This window comes from Anomaloglossus baeobatrachus, chromosome 3 (assembly GCF_048569485.1).
Source record: "Anomaloglossus baeobatrachus isolate aAnoBae1 chromosome 3, aAnoBae1.hap1, whole genome shotgun sequence".
Classification (NCBI taxonomy): domain Eukaryota; kingdom Metazoa; phylum Chordata; class Amphibia; order Anura; family Aromobatidae; genus Anomaloglossus; species Anomaloglossus baeobatrachus.
The window spans coordinates 487,422,150-487,444,793 of record NC_134355.1 but is presented as its reverse complement, the minus strand read 5'-3'; the positions used below and the strand labels follow the sequence as shown (position 1 = coordinate 487,444,793).

The window sequence follows — 22,644 nt, the reverse complement described above, 5'->3', positions numbered from 1 at the left end:
AATTCCTTGAGTTTTACACATACTAGTATCTCCCCTGTGTACAGTGGAAAAATGTCTGGTTATAGCGGAACATTTGACTAAGGCTGCTTTCACACCTCCGGTTTTAGCAGAGCCGGCCAATGCGGCTCTAAAACCTATGCAACTGATGTGGCGACAATACCGCATCCTTTGCATAAGTTTTTGACATGCGGCCCGTCCGGTTTTTGCCGCTTGCGGCAGGCTACTGAGCATGCGCAGTGGAAAAAAACGCATGCGGCGGCCGGTGTTAGGCATGCATTGCAAATCACGCCGCACTGGCCGGATGCGGCACGATGCGGTTTTTTTTACCAGACAAAAAACGTGCCAGGCAACGTTCCATCCGGCCGCCGCATCGGCTAAATCTGCCGCATGCAGCAAAAACCGGACCGAACGCAAGCCCATGCGGCATAATCCGGCACTAATGAAAGTCTATGCAAAAAAACCGCAACCGGCGGCAAAAAAAAACGGTTGCGGTTTTTCTGCAAAACCCCGGATTGTGCCGCACAGGAAAAAACGGATGTGTGAAAGCAGCCTAAGTTTTTTTACCGCATCGGACAAATGCCTATGGATTCTGACTTTCTATGGCCCCGACGTACAGCTCACATATTGTAGGCTGCACGTCATAAGATAAATCAACCCTTGCGTATTGCAACTGATATCGTTTTTAATTTTGAATCTCTCTCCTGTAGATGTGGAAACAAAAATCTGCCTGAACAGCATGGTCACAGCAAATGCATCTCTTTGTGTTTCAGTGGGAGGAATTTTTTATTTTTTTCCATGGAGAATCCATTTTTTTTCAAACATTAAATGGTACGGATGTTTTTTGGATGATTTATTATTTATATGGGAAGGTTTGGTTGATCAAATTACACATTTTCTAGAGTATATTAATAACAATGAAATGTATCTTTGATTTACACATAATATGATCCCTTCCCCACACCTCTACTCCAGTTCCTCTCTCCGGTTGTCACTACTCACCTAACTAAAATCTTCAATCTCTCTCTCTCTTCGGGTATCTTCCCCTCCTCCCTCAAACACTCTATCATTACTCCATTATTAAAAAAAACCTTCTTTCGATCCGTCCTGCACAAGCAACTACAGACCAGTCTCTAATCTCTCCTTCATCTCCAAACTCTTGGAGCGCCTGGTCTACCCTCGCCTCACCCGCTACCTTTCCACTCACTCTCTTCTAGATCCTTTACAGTCTGGCTTCCGCCCCTTACACTCAACAGAAACTGCCCTTGTCAAAGTGACCAATGACCTATTGACAGCAAAACGTAACGGTGACCACTCTCTGCTTATTCTTCTTGACCTTTCTGCAGCCTTCGACACTGTTGACCACAGTCTCCTTCTCTCTATGCTCCATTTTATCGGCCTAAAGGACACTGTGCTTTCCTGGTTCTCTTCCTATCTTTCTGGCCGCTCATTCAGCGTATCATTTGCTGGCTCCACATCTTCTCCTCTCCCTCTTACTGTTGGGGTCCCTCAAGGATCAGTCCTTGGCCCTCTTCTTTTCTCCCTCTACACTGCCCCAATTGGACAGACCATCAGCAGATTTGGCGTTCAGTACCATCTTTATGCTGATGACACACAGCTATACACCTCATCCCCTGAGCTCACCCCCGCTGTACTACAGAACACAAGTGACTGCCTGACTGCAGTTTGCAATGTCATGTCTGCTCTCTATCTGAAACTTAACCTTTCCAAAACTGAACTTCTTCTTTTTCCTCCATCCTCAAACCTTCCTAAACCTGACATCTCCCTCTCTGTGTGTGGCACAACGATAAGTCCTAGGCAGCAAGCCCGCTGCCTGGGGGTTATACTTGACACTGATCTCTCCTTCACCTCCCACATACAATCTCTTGCCCGCTCCTGCCGCTTGCACCTCAAGAATATCTCTAGAATCTGCCCCTTTCTCACAATGGAAACGACAAAAACCCTCACCGTGGCCCTGATCCACTCTCGCCTTGACTACTGTAACTTTCTATTAATTGGTCTCCCCCTAACTAGACTCTCTCCTCTACAGTCCATCCTTAATGCAGCAGCCAGGGTCACCTATCTGGCTGACTGCTCTGTGCCAGTCATTGCACTGGCTGCCCATATATCACAGGATCCAATTCAAACTGCTTGTTCTCACCCACAAAGCTCTCCACAGTGCGGCACCCCCCTACATCTCCACCCTCCTCTCTGTCTATCACCCCACCTGTTCTCTACGCTCTGCAAGCGACATTCGACTAACATCCACACTAATTCGAACCTCCCACTCCCGGATCCAAGACTTCTTCCGAGCTGCACCAACCCTCTGGAACGCTCTACCCCAAGAAGTTAGGACAGTTCCCAACTTACTCAGCTTCAGACGCACGCTAAAGACGCATCTTTTTAGGGCGGCCTATCACACTCCCTAATCAGATTCGATTCACATAGTCCCTCTACAACTTCTCACAACATAACTCCACATCAAACTCCATGGCACCCAAAGGCATCTCAAGGCTCTGGCCCACTGGTCGAGAAAACCATTATCTATCCCCCATGTCCGTGAGATGGCTGGATTGTCATTGTAAATAAACACTTGAACCTTGCCTCTCCCCCCCCCATCTCATTGTAGATTGTAAGCTCTCACGAGCAGGGTTGTGTTTTTTCTTTTTTTTCCTCTAAATATTGTATTTCTATAACTGTTACTTGTTTGTATATGATCCTCCTGAATTGTAAAGTGCTGCGGAATATGTTGGCGCTATAGAAATAAAGATTATTATTATTATATACAGAGTGATACTGCAGATTACCTGGATGTCTCCTTGAGCAGAACTGTACAAGATACAATTTCATTGACCCCGTTTAGGAAAATGATGGCCACTAATTCTACGTTGTTAGCCACTTCCTGTCATGCAAAATCTCCCCCATTTAATGTGGAAAAATGTCTGGTTACAGCGGAGTGGTTAATGGCTGCACCAAAAAGGGTCTTAAACAGGTTGTCATTAATATCCCCTTTTTTTAGGAAATCTATCACATAGCTTTTGCAACCTGATCTGACAGCAGCATGCTATAGTGGCAGAAACCATGATTCCAGTGATGTGTCACTTACTGGTCTGCTTAATGTAGCTTCACTAAAACAAGTATTTATCAACAGGAGATTATCATTAGAAGACAAGTTATTTTGTGCCTTGTGATCCTTCTGTTGTGTGCAACCCCCACCACTGATTGGCATTTTCTACCTATGTACAGTGTACCCAAAAAGCTGTCAATAAGTGGTGGTGACGGGGTTATACAGAGCTCATCAGTCATAGATCTAGTAGATCTGCAGCAGATAACAGGAAGCAAACCAGTAAGTGACAGATTGCTGGAATCAGGATCTCTGCCCCTACATGATGCTGCTCTCAGATGGGGGAGCAAAAACCTGGTGACAGATTCTCTATAAATAGTATATTCTCTGTGGTGCTGTTCCAGCAAAGTTTGCGCCAGGTATCTCAGCGCTCACCTGACATTATGTCACATAAGTGCTGCAGCCAATCAGTGTTCATTATTGGTCTGATTTGCTTACGCTTCGTTTGGCTAAAGCTGAGGTTGTCCTATGGAAGTGTGTGGACCACCATTAGCAGCAAAAAGTGCAGAGGGATTTTCCCAGAGTTGCAAAGGCTGGGTTAGGCTAGGTTCACATTTCCGTTAAAATGTATCAATCACAATTCGCAGCTATGGTAAACAACGGCATACGTTTAGCGGATTCCGTTGTGTCCCATAGACTTGTATTAGTGGCGGATTGCGACTGATGACCTTGCGTTGCATCCGCTGCGTTGTCGGGCAGGAGCAACGCAGAATGTAACGTTTTTCTGGCTGTCAAAATTGACGCACCACGCAGGAATCCGCCGCAGTCCGTCATGCTTGTAATGGATATCTATGGTGCTGGATTCCGTCATGCTCTACTGAGCATGCCCAGCATGTTTGGCACACCCACTGGGCTGTCCCAAACACAAGCTCATGACTGATCCGTCAAAAAACGGACGCATAGCGGATGCAACGGATGTTTTTTCAAAGGATTCCTGTGAAAAACACATCTGTTGTGTCAGTTGCCATCTAAAAAAACGACGGATCCGTTGCTGACGGACTTAAAACGGAAATGTGAACCTAGCCTTAGGGTGGCGAATGTAATAACGGCTACTTCACAGCTGGATCTCCCCTACAGGCAGTCCATCAATCATGTGACCCCTGCAGGCAATCACTAGCCTCATGAGTGCTGTATATGCGAACATCACTGAGGCCCGTGATTGGCTGCAGGGGTCATCACTTCAGGAGGACCAGCAGCAGAATGAGGCAGTAATTAGTATTCGTGGTATTTCTGGACATTCCTGAGTTGGGAAATCCCAGAACTCCCTCTTGTGTCACACACTGCATGGTCTGCACAGTCACGTGTCTCACACCACGCGGGTCTGACGCCGTGCCCACCCGTGGACAGCAGCCCCTCGTCCCCGGCACAAGCCGTGACCTGTGGCTGAACCAGGTAGAGCCAGGACGTAATATCCGCTGAGTAGACGGCGGGCGGGCGGGCGGCGCCGTGTGCTCGGGCTGTCCGTGCGGTGAGGAGGGGACATGACGCCGTGTGACCGCCTCTCTACCTATCCCCACACTGAGGCTGTGCACAGGGCAGGGCACGCCCCGCCCCCGGATGTCTGCTAGTTGGTACGGTCTTCCCGGCTGTACTAGGTTTCGGGACAGGGAACAGCAGTGAGGAGGGAGAGAGGCCCGAGGACCGCAGGACTGTGCTGTGCCGGGAGTGTGTGTGAGGGGCACAGCGGGCGCGGAGAGCTGCACCACTGGAGGACATGCCGACACAGAGGGACAGCACCATGTCCCAGCCCGCCGAGAACTCCCACCAAGTCCGGGTCAAGGCGTATTTCAAAGGGTGAGTGTTGGGGGCAGTGTCTGGCCGGGGGGATTCTTCTGTGCACCCTCATTGCTCCACTGACTCCTCGCACAGGCGACTGGCACCAGCAGCACAGCATGGCATGGTACATGGATTCTGGGCAGACACCTATGTAGTGACACATAGCTGTGCGTCCTGCTACCACTTGTTGAGGTGGTTTATTAAAAAATGTAACTGGCTCTGGGAGGAAGCTGTGGGGCAGCGCGCGCGGGCTCCTCTAGGGAGGAAGCTGTGGGGCAGCGCGCGCGGGCTCCTCTAGGGAGGAAGCTGTGGGGCAGCGCGCGCGGGCTCCTCTAGGGAGGAAGCTGTGGGGCAGCGCGCGCGGGCTCCTCTAGGGAGGAAGCTGTGGGGCAGCGCGCGCGGGCTCCTCTAGGGAGGAAGCTGTGGGGCAGCGCGCGCGGGCTCCTCTAGGGAGGAAGCTGTGGGGCAGCGCGCGGGCTCCTCTAGGGAGGAAGCTGTGGGGCAGCGCGCGGGCTCCTCTAGGGAGGAAGCTGTGGGGCAGCGCGCGGGCTCCTCTAGGGAGGAAGCTGTGGGGCAGCGCGCGGGCTCCTCTAGGGAGGAAGCTGTGGGGCAGCGCGCGGGCTCCGCCGGGGGGAGGAAGCTGTGGGGCAGCGCGCGGGCTCCGCCGGGGGGAGGAAGCTGTGGGGCAGCGCGCGGGCTCCGCCGGGGGAGGAAGCTGTGGGGCAGCGCGCGGGCTCCGCCGGGGGAGGAAGCTGTGGGGCAGCGCGCGGGCTCCGCCGGGGGAGGAAGCTGTGGGGCAGCGCGCGGGCTCCGCCGGGGGGAGGAAGCTGTGGGGCAGCGCGCGGGCTCCGCCGGGGGGAGGAAGCTGTGGGGCAGCGCGCGGGCTCCGCCGGGGGAGGAAGCTGTGGGGCAGCGCGCGGGCTCCGCCGGGGGAGGAAGCTGTGGGGCAGCGCGCGGGCTCCGCCGGGGGGAGGAAGCTGTGGGGCAGCGCGCGGGCTCCGCCGGGGGGAGGAAGCTGTGGGGCAGCGCGCGGGCTCCGCCGGGGGAGGAAGCTGTGGGGCAGCGCGCGGGCTCCGCCGGGGGAGGAAGCTGTGGGGCAGCGCGCGGGCTCCGCCGGGGGAGGAAGCTGTGGGGCAGCGCGCGGGCTCCGCCGGGGGAGGAAGCTGTGGGGCAGCGCGCGCGGCCTCCGCCGGGGGAGGAAGCTGTGGGGCAGCGCGCGCGGCCTCCGCCGGGGGAGGAAGCTGTGGGGCAGCGCGCGCGGGCTCCGCCGGGGGAGGAAGCTGTGGGGCAGCGCGCGCGGGCTCCGCCGGGGGAGGAAGCTGTGGGGCAGCGCGCGCGGCCTCCGCCGGGGGAGGAAGCTGTGGGGCAGCGCGCGCGGCCTCCGCCGGGGGAGGAAGCTGTGGGGCAGCGCGCGCGGCCTCCGCCGGGGGAGGAAGCTGTGGGGCAGCGCGCGCGGGCTCCGCCGGGGGAGGAAGCTGTGGGGCAGCGCGCGCGGGCTCCGCCGGGGGAGGAAGCTGTGGGGCAGCGCGCGCGGGCTCCGCCGGGGGAGGAAGCTGTGGGGCAGCGCGCGCGGGCTCCGCCGGGGGAGGAAGCTGTGGGGCAGCGCGCGCGGGCTCCGCCGGGGGAGGAAGCTGTGGGGCAGCGCGCGCGGGCTCCGCTAGGGAGGAAGCTGTGGGGCAGCGCGCGCGGGCTCCGCCGGGGGGGAGGATGCTCTGGGGTGACGCTTGCCAATTCAAGTGGCCATCATGTCAATGTTATACTAAGGAGCAGTGCCAATCAGCAGTTTTTGTTTTTTTTTTCTTGTCATCCTATTTTGGCATGAGAAACAAAAAACACTGCATGCTCTCTGATCACGCACACCCATTCACATCTATGGGTGTGTGTGAAACATCAGATTGCACTCAGATGTCATCCGAGTGCAGTCCGATATGCGCCGAGATAGGAGAAGATGGAGAAATTAATCTCCATCTTCTCTGCGCTTGTGATCTGATTCTACCATGTGGGAGAATCGGGGCACAGTGAATGACACTTGGCTCACACTCGCAGTAGAGTTTGAGCCGAGTGGCAGTAGCATATCGCATCTAGCGCTCTCGAATTAGAGCATCATTGTATGCTATACATATGCCAGTGTGACCCGTGCCTAATGCACAGACTGGCCACAGCTCTCCCAATACAAGAGGCTCAGGCTGGGAGACATGCGGCCAATCTGGGCATTAGCGGTCTGGGCTTACACTGAGTCACACAGACCTCTGCATGATAAGAGCAGCCAGGGCCCGGACAGTTTATATGGCATGCCTTCCCCCAGCATCCGATGCAGCTAATATGATAGCTCACGTGATTAACATATAAGTGCTCTGATGCACATCTGCAGACAGAAAACAAGAGACACTCACTTTTTTTGTTCCCCTTTATGTACAGCGCTATACGTAATAGGGCAGGATTGGGCAATTAATTTTCCCGAGGGGCCACAGGAGAGACCATAACTGTTGTGGAGGCCTAATCTATAGGCTGAAATTAATTCCGCTCAATGTTAACATATAATTATTTTATATTATTAGTATCATTTAATATTGAGCAGAATTAAGCAGACAGACATCTCCCTATTAGCAGTATGAGCCCACACACGGCACCCCTATAGTAAGTATGAGGTTCACATAGTATGTATAGAAAGGACGAGCTCAGACAGCCCCCCTATATACAGTATGATCCCCACATAATTTGAATATACAGTTTGAAGGCTCACATAGCTCCTTTATACAGGATGAGCCTCCACATAGCTGTCTATATGCAAGATGAACCCTCACATAACCCGCATATACAGGATGAGCCCTAGCATACCTCACTACTTACAGCATGAGGTCTCGCATAGCTTCCTATATACAGTATGAGCCCCTACATAGCTTCCTATGTGCAGGTTGAGCCTTCGCATAGTTCCTATATACAGTATGAGATCACACATAGCCCCTATATACAGGATGGGCCTCCATATAGCTCCCTTTATACAGTATTAACCCCTATATTATGTATGATGTAATATATTTATATATAGTGTCTAATGTACACGGTATATATTCTATATTGTATTACTCACTAGACAAGACATATATAACATTACACTCACCTATGTAGTAAATGTTTTCACCCTGTGGCTCCAGTAGAGCAGTAGATGGATGTTTGGCAGCAGCTTCAGCAGCCAAGCATAGTAGGCGCCACTCCTGAATCTCTGGTGTAGACGGATGGTCGAGAAGACAAGAGGGAGCAGATCACAGAGGTGGCCCCCTGCAGTCTGCTGGCCGAAGCTTGAGCACAGCAGAAGAGTGCGTTGTGGTGGCGCGGGCTATGCCGGCGATTTTCCCTGGGGTGGCGCAGGCTCTGCCGGCGATTATCCCTGGGGTGGCGCGGGCTCTGCTGGAGAATTTAGCAATATAAGGCTGCTTTCACTACGTTTTTTTTTTTGTTTTTTTTTTAACATGCGTCATGAACGTTTTTTGCTGTAAAAGTGGATTCTGTTTTTACAAAGAAAAACTCATGCAAACGCATGTTATTTTGCAGGATCCTGCCACTTGAAGCTTATGGGCGGGCATTGGAGTCATGTGATCGGGAGTGAGGGGAACTGAACGTGATAGACTGGGAGCCGGCATCTGACACCTGCAGACGCTGGTAACCAAGGTAAACATCGGGTAACTAAGTGAAGTGCTTTGCTTGGATACCCGATATTTACCTTGGTTACGAGCGTCTGCCGCTCTCAGGTGGGGGGGAGAGAGAGGAAGGGGGAGAGAGAGACTGATAACGCGAGACTGGTTCTGGGCATGCTCAGTAGAGCAAGCAGGATCCTGTCTATCAGCATGCCAGCGTTCACATGCGTTTGCATGCAGTATAGTCAGGGTCCAGCAATTTGCAGTATTTGGACGCAGCTCAAAAACGCTACAAGTAGCGTTTTTGAAAAAAGTAAAAAAAACTGCAAGTCGCTGGATCCTCACTATAACGCACTCAAACGCATGTGAACGCATGTTGACGCGAGTCCATTGCAAATGCATTGAAATGAAAACGCATTTGCACTGGATCCGTTTTTGCGTTAAAAAAGTTCATGACGCATGTTAAAAAACGTAGTGTGAAAGCAGCCTAACTGGCATATATGTGGTGGGGACCTCCGGGTACCTCTTTGTTCAAATAATTACCATAGGAGAAGCTGCTACTCATGTCATCTAAGTAACATTGTATTTCTCCACAATACTGCATAAATATATGACTCCATGATAATGGTGATAAATATGCATCAGACTACTCCAGGAGAAATGTACAAGAACCCTGCCCCTATGTACAATTAGCATATGCAGGAAGTTAGGACGGGATCACTGTAAATCCAGGTTTAAAGAATGGGATGGTCTGAAAATGTCAGAACTTTTAGTGCAAGTGTATTGTCAAAAAAGTGACATTCCACATCTCATGTTTCCTAACTGCTGTCTCAAGAGCCTGCAAATGTACAAACACTACTGCTAGAATAGGAAGAGCCACATTCAGCCACTAAAACAGATCCAGAAATAATCCAAGGGTGCTGCATTCGTTATGTGCAGCACCCTTGTTCTCGTGGTGGTAGTGGACCCTCTTATTGGACATCCTTTCAGTCATCTGATGAATATGGCATGACGGGTGTTGTTTGTAGGAATTCAATAGAGGGGCTCTAATTATTGCTACAGTGGAGTTTAGATAATAGCCCCTCACTCTGGAGGACCGAACATGTTCATGATTTACATATTCACTCTGTGCAGAATTATTCGGCAAATGAGTATTTTGAGCACATGATACTGTTTATACACGTTGTCCTACTCCAAGCTGTATAGGCTTGAGAGCCAACTTCCAATTAAGTAAATCAGGTGATGTGCATCTCTGTAATAAGGAGGGGTGTGGTGTAATGACATCAACACCCTATATAAGGTGTGCTTAATTACTAGGCAACTTTCTTAGGCAAAATGGGTCAGAAGAGAGATTTGACGGGCTCTGAAAAGTCCAAAATTGTGAGATGTCTTGCAGAGGGATGCAGTAGTCTTGAAATTGCCAAACTTTTGAAGCATGATCACCGAACAATCAAGCGTTTCATGGCGAATAGCCAACAGGGTCGCAAGTAGCGTGCTGGGCAAAAAAGGTGCAAAATATCTGCCCATGAATTGAGGAAAATCAAGCGTGAAGCTGCCAAGATGCCATTTGCCACCAGTTTGGCCATATTTCAGAGTTGCAACGTTACTGGAGTATCAAAAAGCATAAAGTATGCCATACTCAGGGACATTGCCAAGGTAAGGAAGACTGAAAAACGACCACCTTTCAACAAGAAACATAAGATAAAATGTCAAGACTGTGCCAAGAAATATCTTAAGGCTTATTTTTCAAAGGTTTTATGGACTGATGAAATGAGAGTGACTCTTGACGGGCCAGATGGATGGGCCAGAGGCTGGATCAGTAAAGGGCAGAGAGCTCCACTCCGACTCAGACACCAGCAAGGTGGAAGTGGGGTACTGATATGGGCTGGTATCATCAAAGATGAACTTGTGGGACCTTTTCAGGTTGAGGATGTGGAGTGAAGCTCAACTCCCAGACCTACTGCCAGTTTCTGGATGACCACTTTTTCAAGCAGTGGTACAGAAACAAGTCTGTATCGTTCAAGAAAAACATGATTTTCATGCAGGACAATGCTCCATCACATGCATCCAACTACTCCACAGCGTGGCTGGCCAGTAAATGTCTAAAAGATGAAAAAATAATGACATGGGCCCCCTTGTTCACCTGATCTGAACCCCATAAAGAACCTGTGGTCCCTCATAAAATGTGAGATCTCCATGGAGGGAAAACAGTACACCTCTCGGAACAGTGTCTGGGAGGCAAGCAACTGACAGAATCTATGGATGGTAGGCTGTTTAGTGTCATCGTAAAGAAAGGTGGCTATATGGGTCACTAATTTTTTGGGGCTTTGTTTTTGCATGTCAGATCTTTATCTCTAAATTTTGTGCAGTTATATTGGTTTACCTGGTGAAAATAAGTGAGATGGGAATATATTTGGTTTTTATTAAGTTGCCTAATAATTCTGCATAGTAATAGTTACCTGCAAAAACAGATATCCTCCTAAGATAGCCAAATCTAAAAAAAAGAAACCACTCCAACTTCCAAAAACATTAAGCTTTGGTATTTGAGTCTTTTGGGTTGATTGAGAACATACTGTAGTTGTTAATTATAAAAAAAATCCTCTAAAATGCAACTTGCCTAATAATTTTGCACGCGGTGTATATTGATTCACTTCTGCAGTGTCTGGAGCGGGATGCCCTGTGATCTGCTTGTAGGGAACACTTCCACTAGCTCTGTGTGCTGCGATAAGGCACCTCAGTGACTGCTACTGAGGAAAAAGTCACATGTATTGGTGAGGCACTAGAACATGGCAACATATTGGTTTTTGTCACATTTCCTCTTTAAATCTATAAGAAAAATACTTGTGCAGGGAAGCATTATGGAGATAAATGTTGAGCTGATACAATGTAGAAAATGTTCAGATTTAGTTAGGGAACACAAAGGGCAAGACAGAAATCAATGTCGCCTGATAGACGCCCCAATGGGGGTGATTGGCTGTATGTCCGTGTCCAGCCTTTTATCAGCTCATGCTGCTGTATTTTGGCCCATATCTGCGACAGATCCCCTGAAGTGATGTGAAGTAGACCCTAATACAGATTTATCTCTAGTTGCCTATGTTTTTTCTTTACAGGACATGTCTAGTTGGCAATCTGCATTTCACCTGCCCACTGACCCTCATTACTGGACTTTTACTACTGTGCACACCAATAGCATCCATACCAAACACACGAGTGGGACAGGTGCGGACACTATTGGACTGTTCTCATGTCATATAAGATCAATGTAGATCATGCCTTATTTCACACAGTGGTAAATAGCAAGGAGCAATATTTGTGTTGGCGCCTCTGTGTCCCCAATTAGTGCTGTCCTGGTCCAATCCTTCATAGCAGCTGGCTAGGGACAGTCTTCACTTGCTCAGTCGGCATCTGCTGCCGTTTACTAAGCTCTGCGTATCGTGGTTATCGGTAGGTCTTCCATTTTACCTAAATCCCATGACTGTATATATCAGCGAGGGATGAAAGAGTCAAAAGCAGCTTAGGCCTCATTCAGAATTGTATTTGAGTTAATTTACTTGTAAGGAATAAAAATTATTTAAGAATAAAAAAAAAAAAATCAGTACTCTACCTCCCTGATCTCATACAATTGTACCGCTCCTCCGGTCCCTGCTGATCTATGCTTCCTGGCCCTGGCAGCCAATCAGTGGCTAATGTTGATCACATCTGTTTCAGTGATGGGCTGTAGTGTCAAATCCAGTTTGTCAAGGTTTGAGACAGGATTAGCAGGATGAGCCTCTATTATTTATTTGTGTTGCTTATACAGTGTATCACAAAAGTGAGTACACCTCATATTTTTGTAAATATTTTATCTTTTCATGGGATAACACTGATGATATGACACTTTGATACAATGTAAAGTAGTAGTCAGTGTACAGCTTGTATAAGGCTATGTGCCCACGGGGACCGTGTCCTGCGGTTATATCCGCAGGACATTCCGCAGGAGCTCCCAGAAAACCGTAGCACAACTTTTACTTGTTTACACAACTTGTCTGTTTACATGCTGCAGATGCACAGCGGAATGTCCTGCGGATATGCTGCGGTCATTCTGCATTGAAGATACAGTACCATGGCTTCGGCACTGCATCCTCAATGCAGAACAAGTGCTGAGTGATCGGGAGTTCATATTTACCTCCATCACGCAGCATTTCTCTCCAGTGGCCGTGTCTGCACTGTGCACAGGAGAAGGTGGGCGGGCCTGAACTAGCGCCAGCTGTCACATGACTGGAGCTTGTGCAGGCCCCGCCCACCTCTTCCTTCCTGTACCCGGCTCCACCGTGCTCCTGTGCACCGGACGGAGAAAGTGACTCCGTTGTCTTCTATCAAGGCAGGTAAGTATGGGACCCTGCGGAGAAATTCACAGGAATAATTGACATGCTGCAGATTTTTCTGCAGGGAAATACTGCATTATTTCCGCTGCGGAAAAAAATGCAGCTTGGCACAGCAGTCCCCAAATGCCATAGAAATGGTTGGGGACTCGCTGTACTGCGGATTTTTAAAAAATCCGTGGAATTTCCGTGAAAAAATCGTGGCAAATTCCGCTAATTTTCCGCAGCGTGGGCACATAGCCTAACGGTGTAAAATTGATGCCCTCTAAATAACTCAACACACAGCCATTAATGTCTAAACCACTGGCAACAAAAGTATCTCATACTGGTCACTGTAAGGTCACCATGGCTCCTCATGGCAAAGAATTCTCTGAGGATCTGAAAAAAAGAATTATTGCTCTAGAGAAATATGGCCACCATACTGCAGATCTGTTTCATGGTGTAAATCAAGACCATGCAGTGGTTTAACCCCTTAACCACCCATGACGTACTGGGTACGTCATGGATCGTGTGCCGTTAAGCCCTGCCGCGGGCAGGCGGCGGCGATCCGCGCACATATCAGCTGTTTTCAACAGCAGAGATCTGTGCCTGCTAGCCGCGGGTGGATTCGCTTCCACCCGCGGCCATTAACCCCTTACATCTCGCTGCAAAAATCTGGCAGCGATATGTATATGCGTGCCGCCATGACAGTCACTTACCCCGCCCCCACCGGAAGTCACGTGACATGATCACGTGACTTTCGGTGGTTGCTATGGTAGCACAGGGTCATGTGGTGATGCCTGTAGCTAACATGACTCACTTCCTCTCAATGCCGGAATACAGCCGGCATTGAAAGTAAAGCACCAAATCTGCAGTTCTCAGCTCTGTAGCTGAGATCTGCAGATAGGGCAGAGCGATTGGATTGTTGATCAGATAGGGCAGAGCGATTGGATTGCTGATCGCTATAGCCCCCTAGGGGGACTAGTAAAATAAAAAAAAAAAAGTTTTAAAAAAAAAATGAAAAAACCTAAAAGTTCAAATCACCCCCCTTTCACCCCATTTAAAATTAAAGGGTTAAAAAAAATAAAAAATATACACATTTGGTGTCGCCGCGTTCAGAAATGCCCGATCTATCAAAATATAAAATCAATCTGATCAGTAAATGGCGTAGCGGCAAAAAAATTCCAAACGCCAAAATTACGTTTTTTGGTGACCGCACATTTTGCGCAAAATGCAATAACAGGCGATCAAAACGTAGCATCTGCGCAAAAATGGTACCGTTAAAAACGTCAGGTCGAGACGCAAAAAATAAGCTGTCACTGAGCCTCAGATTCCAAAAAATGAGAACGCTACGGGTTTTGGAAAATGGCGTTGGCGTTGAAAATACATGTTTGGTGTCTACAAACTCGCACTGACCTGAGGCATCACATAGATACATCAGTTTTACCATATAGTGAACACAGTGAATAAAATATCCCAAAAACTATTGTACCATCACACTTTTTTTTGCAATTTTTCCGCACTTGGAATTTTTTTGCCGTTTTCCAGTACACTATATGGTAAAACTTATGGTTTCATTTAAAAGTACAACTCGTCCCGCAAAAAACAAGCCCTTACATGGCAAGATTGATGGAAAAATAAAAAAAGTTACGGCTCTCGGAAGAAGGGGAACAAAAAGCAAAAACGGAAAGTGCTCGAGGGCTGAAGGGGTTAATAAAGATAGGTTACACTCAGAACAGGCTTCACCATGGTCACCAAAAAGTTGAGTGCAAGTGCTCCGCATCATATGCAGAGGTTGTCTTTTCACAATAGATGTACATGTGCTGCCAGCATTACTGTAGAAGTTAAAGGGATGGGGCGACTGCCTGTCAGTGCTCAGACCATACGCCGCACATTGCATCAAATTGGTCTGCATGACTGTCCTCCGAGAAGGAAGCCTCTTGTAACTATGATGCACAAGAGAACCCGCAAACAATTTGTTGATGACAGACTAAGGACGTGGATTACTGGATCCAGGACCTGTGGTCTGATGAGACCAAGATAAACATTTAATTTAATAAACTTTATTTCATTTACTGTGTAAATGAGAAAAGCCACTGCACTCTCAGTAGTAATCTTGAATACTTGATTAAGGTTTATAAAGTTGCACAGAAGTGAAAATTAAAGTTTTTGGGTGGCTAGAGGTGACAAATATAAAAAAAATTTGACCTAGCCCAAGTCTTAATCATCAAGTCGCTGAAAAAAAGATACCTTTCTCATTTGGACGGTATTAGGTTATTCCCGCTCCTCCTACACCTCCCCGTACATATTGTGTGTAGACCAATATCTGAAACGTCAAGCGTGTGTGATGAGGAGTGTACAAAGACAAGTGTGTCTTGGCTACAGTCAAGCATGGTGGTGGGAGTGTCATGGTTTGGGGCTGCATCAGTGCTGCTGGGTGTGGGGAGCTACAGATTAGGGAACCATGAATGCCAACGTGTACTGTGAGATAATGAAGCAGAGCATGATCCTCCTCCCTTTGGAAACTGGGCCACAGGGCAGTATTCCAACATAACTACCTCAAACACACCTTCAAGATGATCACTGAAGGTAAAGGTGCTGGACTGGCCAAGCATGTCTACAGACCTAAACCCTATTGATCATCTCTAGGGCATCTTCAACTTGAAGTTGGAGGAGTGCAAGGTCTTTAAAGGGAACCTGTCATGAGAAATGTCCCCTAAAACCTCACAGATTCCCCCTCTGCAGCTCCTGGGCTGCATTCTATAAAGGTCCCTGTTATGATTGTGGCCACTTTCTGACCTAAAAAAAGTGTTTATAAAGTTGTACCTTTTTTGCTTCTGATTCTGTAAATACGTCCCGGGGGCGGGCTGCCTGATGGCCGTTAGTCTGCCCCCTGGTCCTGTATGCCACCCCCCTCGCTGATTACAATAATGCTGGACGCCGCCCCCTGCTACATCCATCGCCGCGCATGCCCAGTGCCCATCTGTCGGGGATGAGCACTGTGCCTAGCGTCACCGCTGGTGACGTGCACGCAGGGTTAAGATTATGGGCGGTGCTGTGATGTTTATCGGCCTGCTTCGTTCTGCGCAAGCGCGCTGCTGGTAATCTGATCTCCGCGTCTCCTCCTGATCGGTGTAGTCACCGCTCCTCCCATCTATTTCCTGCCTCGGGGCAAGATGGGAAGGAGGTGACGTGGGGGTCAGCAGCAGCGCGCTTGCGCAGAACGAAGCAGGCCGAGGGGGCAAGCGCGGCCCCCGCGATTATGGGCGGTTGCTTAGGAATAAACATCACAGCACCGCCCATAATCTTAACCCTGCGTGCACGTCACCAGCGGTGACGCTAGGCACAGTGCTCATCCCCGACAGATGGGCACTGGGCATGCGCGGCGATGGATGTAGCAGGGGGCGGCGTCCAGCATTATTGTAATCAGCGAGGGGGGCGGCATACAGGACCAGGGGGCAGACTAACGGCCATCAGGCAGCCCGCCCCCGGGACGTATTTACAGAATCAGAAGCAAAAAAGGTACAACTTTATAAACACTTTTTTTAGGTCAGAAAGTGGCCACAATCATAACAGGGACCTTTATAGAATGCAGCCCAGGAGCTGCAGAGGGGGAATCTGTGAGGTTTTAGGGGACATTTCTCATGACAGGTTCCCTTTAACATCCACCAGCTCCGTGATGTCACCATAGAGGATGGAAGAGGATTCCAGTGGCTATTGTGATGGTATAGTGACCTACATGCCCTGCCCAAGAGAGTTAAGGCAGTGCTTGAAAATAATGGTGGCCACACAGAATATTGACACTTTTGACACAATTTGGCCATTTTGACTTGAGGGTGTATTCACCTTTGCTACCAGCGGTGTAGACATTAATGGTGGTGTGTTAATTACAGGGCACACCAAGTTGACATTATTATACAAGCTGGACACTGACTACTACTTTACATTGTATCAAACTGTCATATCTTCTGTTTTCCCATGAAAAGATATAGTACAATATTCACAAAAATGAGACGTGTACTCACTTTGGTGATGTACTGAATAGCACTATATACTGTATAGCACCATCATATTCCGCAGCACTTTACAGACATTGTCATCACTGTCCCCATTGAGGCTCACAATCTAAATTCCCTATCAGTATGTCTTTTGAGTGTGGGAGGAAAGCCATGGAATACACGGAGAACGTGCAAACTCCTTGCAGATGTTGTCCTTGGTGGGATTTTAACCCAGGACCCCAGTACTTTAAAGTAATAGTGCTAACCACTGCAGTTTGTTTGTTTTTTTGTTATTTTTAAACAGCCTGAGGTTTTTTTGCAGTCATTTTTATTTCCCCAAACCCCCACTTTAAATAGTATACTGTAGATCAAAATGTATTATCGCATTTATGCGTAAAACTGTGGAGAATTTAAAAACATGGAACAGTTGCGGAGGCACGCAGAGGTGACAGATCTGGACTTACAGCTTCCAGTATTTGTTTTATTGCATTTTTGTTCCTCTTCAGTAAGTCTTGTGAATTTTTGGAATGTCTGTGAGAAATTGTGTCGCACATCTCTATGAATGTCCTGCCTGAAGAAGAATTGTCATGACCTTGTGCATGCTTGCCTTTTTAGTAAAAATATCTTTTAGACATAAAACGCAATGGATGTTGGATTACAACCACAAATGGCATCTGTTGCAGGTAGCATAATATACTGTATGTACCCCGAGAGGCATATAAATCTGGATATTAATGCACAGTCTGTGACAATACAAATATGTACATTGTTTATGGTGGGTTTTTTTTTTTTTTTGGGGTGGGGGGGGGAGCCTGATGCCGAAATATGCAGGTAAATACTGTATTTTTCAGATTATAAAACGCACTTTTCCTTCCAAAAATTTAGGAGGAAAATGAGGGGTGCGTCTTAAAATCCGAATCTAGCTTACCGGGAGGTTGAGAATGGGCGTTGTGCAATGTGGGAGGGGGGGGGGCGGCGGCTGGCTGTGCAGTGTAGGGGGGGCGGCGGCTGGCTGTGCAGTATAGGGGGGGGGCGGCGGCTGGCTGTGCAGTGTAGGGGGGGGCGGCGGCTGGCTGTGCAGTCTAGGGGGGGGGCGGCGGCTGGCTGTGCAGTGTAGGGGGGGGGGGCGGCGGCGGCTGGCTGTGCAGTGTAGGGGGGGGCGGCGGCTGGCTGTGCAGTGTAGGGGCGGCGGCTGGCTGTGCAGTGTGTGGGGGGGGCGGCTGGCTGTGCAGTGTGTGGGGGGGCGGCTGGCTGTGCAGTGTGGGGGGGGCGGCTGGCTGTGCAGTGTGTGGGGGGGCGGCTGGCTGTGCAGTGTGTGGGGGGGGCGGCTGGCTGTGCAGTGTGTGCGGGGGGCGGCTGGCTGTGCAGTGTGTGGGGGGGCGGCTGGCTGTGCAGTGTGTGGGGGGGCGGCTGGCTGTGCAGTGTGTGGGGGGGGCGGCTGGCTGTGCAGTGTGTGGGGGGGCGGCTGGCTGTGCAGTGTGGGGGGGGCGGCTGGCTGTGCAGTGGGGGGGGGGGCGGCTGGCTGTGCAGTGTGGGGGGGGGCGGCTGGCTGTGCAGTGTGGGGGTGCGGCTGGCTGTGCACGGGGGGGGGGGCGGCTGGCTGTGCACTGGGGGGGGCGGCTGGCTGTGCACTGGGGGGGGCGGCTGGCTGTGCACTGGGGGGGGGCGGCTGGCTGTGCAGTGTGGGGGGGGCGGCTGGCTGTGCAGTGTGGGGGGGGCGGCTGGCTGTGCAGTGTGGGGGGGGCGGCTGGCTGTGCAGTGTGGGGGGGGGGGGCGGCTGGCTGTGCAGTGGCTGTATAGAGCAGAGCTCTGTGATGGGTGTCTCAGATGCTCTGCCTTCAAATAATGGCGCTCGGAATCAGGGTGTGCGCAGATGGAGCTCTCTGCTCAAGATCTCATCTGCGCACGTAACGCCTCCGGCATATTAATCTCCCGGCAGCGGACTTAAGGAAAATGGCACCCGGAGGTGCTGTGTGCGCAGATGAGATATTGGCTTTTCGTTGACCTGAGAGCTCAATCTGTGCCCGCACTGACTCTTGGCGCCATTTCTTTGAAGCCCGCACCGCCAATAGAGCATCTAGGACACTCTCCACACTGTCCTGCTCCTCCACACAGCCAGTACAGCCCCCACCACAGCGCCTGCAGCATCGCCCTACTCCAGCATCTCCCCTGCCTTTTGTGACCCTGCTCCACCACCGCTGCCACACCCCATCCCGTAAGACACCACCAGAGTATAAGACGGACCTCATTAAAAAAAATTTTCTTTTCAACCTTTATCTCTAAATTTGGGGGTGCATATTATAAAACGAAAAATACGGTACTTTTAGAAGCAGAAAAGGGTGAATAAGAAACTTTTAGAGGAATGTGATGACTATATATAATCTTATTAATGATCTCTGTAAGTGTGATGTGTTGGGTGATTAGTGCTACACCCTGCTGTGGGGGAAAGAAATACTGTAAATAGTGTAAGAATTTGGTCAGGCGTACGGACTGTCGGGCCCTGACAAAATGTTGATTTTTTTTTTTTTTTTTTTGTTCAAGAATAAATATGGATTGTTGTTCATAGGTAAAAAATATGACATCTCCTCAAAATTACCCCTGACCCTTCTTTTAGATCAAAAATATGAGATCCGGTCTTATTTTCGTAGAGCGGAGAAACACCGTATCTACTTTGTGTGGGATATATGCTTCCTTTTGTTTGTGTGTTAGGTTTTGTCTGTTAAATGGCCACAGTGTGAACATACTGCTACACGTTGCATGTATACTAATTTATATTCTGGGTCATTTCTATGAAAAAATATATTCTTATTAATGAGCTCTCGAAGAGTGATGCTAAGTAATATGCTTCGTACCCCTCTGTGGGATATATTTAATTATTTATGCTATATAGGCGATGGGAAATAGACAATGTAACGATTGGGAAATACACAGTGTAAGCGCATGAAGGACACATTGCAAGATGTTATGTGTGAATTCTGACATTTAGTGCAGCTCTGAGACATCGGGGTTAAAGGGTGAACAGACCTGGTCTTCAGCTCTCTGATAGAGCGTCTCATAGGGGTACTCATTTTATAATTAAATGAAATAACATTCTGGTCAGTGAGGATTCAGCCTCTGGCGTGACCACCAATCCCAAAAATGAAAATGAGTGTAATTCCTTGGCAGTTTCTCTTTACAGTGGGCAGCTTAGAGTAATGCTGTAAAGGGACTATCAGCGGCCCCTTCACTATGAGGAATGTTAGTGGTCAGGGCAGTCCAGCTCCCACCGCTTAGAAATTGATGGCATAACCTAGTGATCCACCATCATTTACTGTAGTGGAGAAACCAGTGCAGAATGAGAGCACTAACCCCGCTTATAAGAGGCTGACAGATGCCATTCAGGGGCTGCAGTCAAGTATATAGCTAGTCCTGCTCCTAGGTGAGAATTACATTCAGTATATGCTGGATGTACGTATCCTCAGATTTTACTGATAGTATGAATTCATCAGTCCACATTCTCACTTTACAAATCTATAGATTCCTTAGGCTGCTTTCACACATCCGGTTTTTCCTGTGCGGCACAATCCGGCTCTTTGCAGAAAAAACGTTTTGGTTTTTTTTCCGCCGGTTGCGTTTTTTCCACATAGACTTTCATTAGTGCCGGATCGTGCCGCATGGCCTTGCGTTCGGTCCAGTTTTTGCCGGATGCGGCATATTTACCCCCATGCGGTGGCCGGATGGAACATTGCGACGTTGCGTTTTTTTTTTGCCGGACAAAAAAACGTGCCATCTGGCCGATGCGACGCTTTTTCCAATGCATGCAGGCCGCCTCATGCGTTTTTTTTTTTTTTGCACTACGCATGCTCAGTAGCGTCCCGCAACCGGCAAAAAACGGACGGGCCGCATGTAAAAACTTATGCAAAGGATGCGTTTTTTTCGCCGCATCCATTGCATAGGTTTTAGAGCCAAATTTAGCCGCACTGCTAAAACCGGAGGTGTGAAAGCAGCCTTACCCCTTGCCAGGAGAAGGCGGAGGAAGTAAAAACACTGCATCTTGTATTTTTTCTCCATAATTTGAATTTAGTATACATTTTAAGGACTCTTCACATGGATTTGGTGATTGGGGTTACATCAGTTGGGAAACCAGATGTTCCACTTTGCTAAACAGAAAAATATTGCAGTTTTTGTATCTGGTTAATGGCAACCTGTCAAGTACTGTGATTCTGGGTGCATATTGCTAATCCCTGCTGAAATGTCCCTGTATACACTGGCATAGATAAAGTATATCTAAAGATCTTTTATCTTATGCTAATGAGTGCAGGGACTAGTCCCAAGGGTATTATATCCCCCGACTAGTCCGCCCTCCTAGCATGGCAGCACGCCCACAGGGGTGTACTAACATGCTATTCAATTCAGCATCACCAGCGGTGACGCGCATACCTTTATTCGCACTTCTGAATGCCGGGCACTTCCGGTTATGCGCAGTATGCAGCAGGTTGAAAGCATCCCGGCTTCAGAGAGGTCTACGGCGCATAACTGGAAATGCCGAGCATTCAGAAAACACAGATGCGTGCGTCAGCACTGTTGACTGTGCATTGAGTAGCATGTTAGTACGCCTCTGTGGGCTTTCTAACATTCTAAGGCTAGGTTCACACACTGCGTTTTTTTGACGCTGCGTTTTTGTGCGTTTTTGCGGCAAAAACCGCACAAAAACGCACCCGCGGCAAAAAAAACGCGCGTGTTTTGCCGCGATTTGGTGCGTTTTTTGCTGTGTTTTTGCTCACTGCGTCTTTATGCGTTTATCAGTTAACAAAAAAAAAAAGGTCTGATGTCATTTCCTTCAATATGTTATTCATTCTCCACTAATGTATGCAGGAGAGCAGACAGCTGCAGAACTACAAGGCTCAGCATACTCCATCCAATAGTGCATGCAGGAGAGCAGACAGCAGCTGCAGAACTACAAGGCTCAGCATGCTCCATCCAGGACTAGATGCTGGAGGGAGAGTCAGGGGGAGCAGACCTACAAGGCTTAGCATCCTCCATCCAATAGTGTATGCAGGAGAGCAGACAGCAGCTGTCGAACTACAAGGCTCAGCATCCTCCATCCAATAGTGTATGCAGGAGAGCAGACAGCAGCTGTCGAACTACAAGGCTCAGCATCCTCCTTCCAGGACTGTATGCAGGATTTCTTTGCCCCCCCCCCAAAAAAAATGACGTGGGCTTCGCCATATTTTTGTATGCTAGCCGGGTACAGCAGGCAGGTACAGGCTGCCCCCAACCCCCAGCTGCCTATTTGTACCCAGCTGGGAACCAAAAATATAGAGAAGCCCTTTTTTTTTTTTTTTTAATTATTTCATGAATTTCATGAAATAATTAAAAAAAAATGACGTAAGCTTCGTCTAATTTTTGTGTCCAGCCGGGTACAACTAGGCAGCTGGGGATTGGAATCCACAGTGCAGGGTGCCCATGCCCATTTCTGGGCACCCCACTGCGAATTGCAGTCCGCAGCCACCCCAGAAAATGGCGCTTTCATAGAAGCGCCATCTTCTGGCGCTGTAACCAACTCTTCCAGCTGCCCTGATGCCGGGTGGCCCACTGGGTAATAATGGGGTTAGGGCTAACTTTATATTATCAGCTGGCCCTAAGCCCAAAATTCATGGTGTCACGCCAATATTAGACATGGCCACCATGAATTTCTAGTAAAGATAAAAAAACCACAACACACAGAAAAATATTTTTATTAGAAATAAAACACAACACAATTAGTGACTCCATCTTTATTGAAATAAAAAACT

At 48.9% G+C, this 22,644-nt stretch overlaps 1 protein-coding gene across 1 annotated transcript in view; it reads left to right on the top strand.

Moving 5' to 3' along the window:
- The first annotated feature begins 4,492 nt into the window (after positions 1–4,492).
- Positions 4,493–22,644, top strand: part of PRKCI (protein kinase C iota) — a 154,350-nt gene continuing 136,198 nt past the window's right edge. The window contains exon 1 of the mRNA XM_075340636.1: positions 4,493–4,915. Within this exon, the coding sequence (XP_075196751.1) occupies positions 4,836–4,915 (80 nt within the window). The 5' untranslated portion in view covers positions 4,493–4,835. The remainder of the gene's footprint in view (positions 4,916–22,644) is intronic.